This window comes from Melozone crissalis, unplaced genomic scaffold (genome assembly GCF_028551555.1).
Source record: "Melozone crissalis strain CALT ecotype California unplaced genomic scaffold, PUWL_Pcris_2 ptg000719l_1, whole genome shotgun sequence".
NCBI classification, from domain to species: domain Eukaryota; kingdom Metazoa; phylum Chordata; class Aves; order Passeriformes; family Passerellidae; genus Melozone; species Melozone crissalis.
The window spans coordinates 1-4,055 of NW_026536374.1; the positions used below are offsets into that span (position 1 = coordinate 1).

A 4,055-nucleotide genomic window follows, 5' to 3' on the forward strand; every position below is an offset into this window, starting at 1 on the left:
CTGGCGCACCTGGAGGCGGCGGCGTGGGCGCCGTACCGCGGCTCGCCCGAGTTCAGCCGCTTCGTGCAGTTCAAGTGGCTCGAGAGCCAGGCCGTCAACGCCGATGCCTTCGCCGAGTTCCGCGTGCTGGGCAAGGGCGGCTTCGGCGAGGTGTGCGCCTGCCAGCGCCGCGCCACCGGCAAGATGTACGCCAACAAACGCCTCAACAAGAAACGCCTCAAGAAGCGCAAGGGATACGAGGTGGGTGGCACCAGGGTGGCACCAAGGGTGGCACCAAGGGTTGTCCTTTGTCCCCAAAGGTCTCCCCAATGGTGGCCCCAATGGTGGCACCAAAGGTGGCCCTTTGTGCCTAAGGGTGATACCAATGATGTCCCCAAGGGTGTCCCAAGAGTGGCCCCAATGGCGGTACCAAAGGTGGCCCCAAGGATGGCCCAAGGGTGGCCCCAATGATGGCACCAAGGATGGCACTAATGGTGGCACCAATGGTGGCCCCAAAGGTGTCCCGATGGTGGCACCAATGGTGGAACCAAAGGTGGCACCAAGGATGGCACCAAGTGTGGCCTGAAGGGTGGCTCTTTGTCCCCACTGTGCCCAGAGGTGTCTCTCAGAACCCTCAGATGTTCCTCTCTCCTCAAATTCACCCCTCAGTCCCCTTGCATGTCCTTCTGTCACCAAATCTGTCCCCTCAGATGTCCCTTTGGTCCCTATGTCCATCCCTGTCCCTGTCCATCCTGTGTCCATGGTGGAGCCATCCCACATTCCCAACATGTCCCCAACATGTCCCCACGTGTCCCCGATGTGTCCCCACGTGTCCCCAGGCGGCGCTGGTGGAGAAGCGGATCCTGGCGCGTGTCCACAGCCGCTTCATCGTGTCCCTGGCCTGCGCCTTCCAGACCAAGACCGACCTCTGCCTCGTCATGACCATCATGAATGGCGGCGACCTGCGGTACGTGGCTGCGGTGGCCTCGGGGGACACTGGGGTGGCCTCAGGGTGGCCTCATGGTGGCCTTGGGGTGGCCTTGGGGTGGCTTTGGAGTGGCCTTGGCATGGTCTGGCATGGCCTTGGTGTGACCTTGATGTCCCCTTGGTGTGGCCTTGGTGAGACCCTGATGTGACCTTGATGTGACCGTGATGTGGCCTTGGATGTGGCCTTGATATGGCCTTGATTTGACCCTGGTGTGGCCTTGATGTGGCCTTGATGTGACCCTACATGGCCTCGGCATGGCTTTGGTGTCACCTTGATGTGACTCTTGTGTGACCTCAATGTGGCCTTGGTCTGACCCTGGTGTGACCTTGATCTGCCTTGGTGGGACCCTGGTGTGACCTTGGCACTGTGCTGGTGCCACAATGATCGTGTCCCTGCCATGTCCCCAATGTCCCCAATGTTCCCAATGGCCCCAGTGTCCCCAACGTCCCTGATGTCTCCAATATCCCCAACGTCCCCAATGTCCCCAATGTCCCCAATGTCCCCGCTGTCCCCAGGTACCACATCTACAACGTGGACGAGGAGAACCCGGGCTTCGCGGAGCCGCGCGCGGTTTTCTACACGGCGCAGATCCTGCTGGGGCTGGAGCACCTGCACCAGCACCGCATCGTCTACCGCGACCTCAAACCCGAGAACGTCCTGCTGGACGACGCCGGTGGGACATGGGGACACTGGGGACACTGGGGACATTGGGGATACTGGGGACACTGGGGACACTGGGGACACTGGGATATTGGAGATGTTGGGGATGTTGGGACATTGGGGACATTGGAGGATGTGGGAAATGAAGGGGACACGGGGACGTTGGTGGTCACTGATGGTCATTGATGGTCACTGGTGGTCACTGGTGCTCACCAATGGTCATTGGTGGTCACTGATGGTCATTGGTGCTCACTGGTGGTTACTGGTGGTCATTGATGGTCATTGATGGACACCGATGGTCACTGATGGTCACTGGTGGTCCCCAGTGGTCACTGGTGGTCATTGACGGTCATTGATATTCACTGGTGGTCACTGATAGTCATTGAGGGTCACTGGTGGTCCCCAGTGTTCACTGGTGGTCATTGATGGTCACTGATGGTCATTGGTGGTCACTGGTGGTCACCAATGGTCACCAATGGTCACTGTTGGTCACTTGTCCCCAGGCCACGTCCGTCTGTCCGACATGGGCTTGGCCGTGGAGCTCAAGGATGGAGAGAGCAAAACTCGTGGCTACGCCGGGACCCCAGGTGGGGACAGGGGACACTGGGGGGACACTGGGGACACTGGGGGGACACTGGTGGGACACTGGTGGTCCCCTGTCCCCTCAATGTCACCTGTCCCCCCCAATGTCCCCTCGCTGTCCCCGCAGGGTTCATGGCCCCCGAGCTGCTCAAGAACGAGGACTACGATTGGTCGGTCGATTACTTCACGCTGGGGGTGACCATCTACGAGATGCTGGAGGCGAAGGGACCCTTCCGCCGGCGGGGGGAGAAGGTGACCCCAACCCACCCCCAGTGCCCCCCAGTACAGACCAGTATGGTCCAGTACAGACCAGGAACCACAGGAACCCCCAGGAACCCCAAGGAACAGCTGAGAACTTCCAAAAACCTCCCCAGAACCACCAAGAACTCCTCAAAATTCAACTCAGGGTTCCCAGAAACCTCCCAGGACCTTCAGGAACCCCCAAGAAACCCCCAGGACCTTCAGAAACTCCAAAATTTCCAATAAACCCCCAAAATAACTCCCCGGAAACTTCAGAAGCTTCCAAGAACCCCCAATAAACCTCCCAGGTCCCTCAGAAACCCCCAAGAACCTCCAAGTAACCTCCAAAACCTCCAAGAACCCTCCTGAAGACCCTCACAACCCTCCAAAACATCCAAGAACCCCCCAAGGTCCCCCAGAACCCCCCAAGAACCTCCAACCCCCCCCCCTCCATCCCAAGAACCTCCAAGAACCCCCCAGGGTCCCTCAGAACCCCCCTGAGGTCCCTCAGAACCCCCCAAAGCCTCCACCGAAGGTGACCCCAAGGACGCCCCACCACGTTTCGGTGTCCCCCCGCACCCACCAGGTGGAGAACAAGGAGGTGACGCGGCGCATCCTGCACGACCCCGTGTCCTACTCGGACAAGTTCAGCGCGGCCGCGCGCGAGGCCTGCGAGGGGCTCCTGGCCAAGGACCCCCAGGCCCGCCTGGGCTTCCGCGACAACGGCTGCGCCCAGCTCAAGGCCCACGCCTTCTTCAGGACCATCAACTGGGGGCGCCTCGAGGCCGGTAACGCCCACGGGGGCTCCAGGAGGGTCTCCGGGGGGTTTGGGGTCTCCAGGGGGTGGTGGGTGGTCAAGAGTTGGGGTCTGCAATGAGTTTTGGGGTCTCCTTTGGGTTTTGGGGTCTCCATTGGGGGTTCTGGGGTCTCCAGGGGGTTCTGGGGTCTCCAGGGGTTGATGGTGGTGGAGGTGGGGCTTGGTAGAACGTTGCATGGTCAAGGGTTGTGGTCTGCAATGAGTTTTGGGGTCTCCAATGGGTTTTGGAGTCTCCATTGGGTTTTGGGGTCTCCTGGGGATTTTGGGGTCTCCAGAGGGTGGTGGGTGGTCAAGAGTCGGGGTCTTCAATGGGTTTTGGGGTCCCTGGGGTCTCATTTCCTGGTGGTTCTGGGGAGGTTTTGGAACTTCTCAGATGTTCCTGGGGGTTCCTGGGGGTTCCTGGGGGTTCCTGGGGGTTCCTGTGATTACTGGACCATACTGGGGCTATCAAGTGTGCCAACCCCAAACCCACCGCGGCGTCCCCCCCCTCCCCAAGGTCTGGTGCCGCCGCCGTTCGTGCCGGACCCGCGCCGGGTGTACGCCAAGGACCTGGGGGACGTGGGGGCGTTCTCGACGGTGAAGGGCGTGGAGCTGGACGCGGGGGACGCGGCGCTGTGCGACGCCTTCGCCTCGGGCACGGTGCCCATCCCCTGGCAGGAGGAGCTCATCGAGACCGGCGTCTTCGAGGAGCTCAACGTGTGGGGGGCGCCAGGGACGCTGCCCCCCGACCTGGACCCCAGCGCCGCGGGGGGCGCCGCGGGCAAGTCCTCGACGTGCCGGCTGCTCTGA

The 4,055-nt window shown here is 61.4% G+C and overlaps 1 protein-coding gene across 1 annotated transcript; it reads left to right on the forward strand.

Moving 5' to 3' along the window:
- The first annotated feature begins 79 nt into the window (after window positions 1-79).
- GRK1 (G protein-coupled receptor kinase 1) lies at window positions 80-4,055 on the forward strand. The gene is made up of 7 exons (XM_054295416.1): window positions 80-240; window positions 819-946; window positions 1,483-1,640; window positions 2,131-2,214; window positions 2,337-2,461; window positions 3,036-3,237; window positions 3,763-4,055. Exons 1-7 carry the CDS (start codon window positions 184-186, stop codon window positions 4,053-4,055), a joined length of 1,047 nt encoding a protein of 348 aa, XP_054151391.1. The 5' UTR covers window positions 80-183.

Bases quoted from the DNA above. Each gene is read 5' to 3' on its own strand.
- GRK1 (XM_054295416.1), top strand. From the start codon at position 184: ATGTACGCCAACAAACGCCTCAACAAGAAACGCCTCAAGAAGCGCAAG. The intron at 2,462-3,035 runs GTGACCCCAACC...CGCACCCACCAG, and splicing joins TCCGCCGGCGGGGGGAGAAG to GTGGAGAACAAGGAGGTGAC. The intron at 3,238-3,762 runs GTAACGCCCACG...CCCCTCCCCAAG, and splicing joins CTGGGGGCGCCTCGAGGCCG to GTCTGGTGCCGCCGCCGTTC.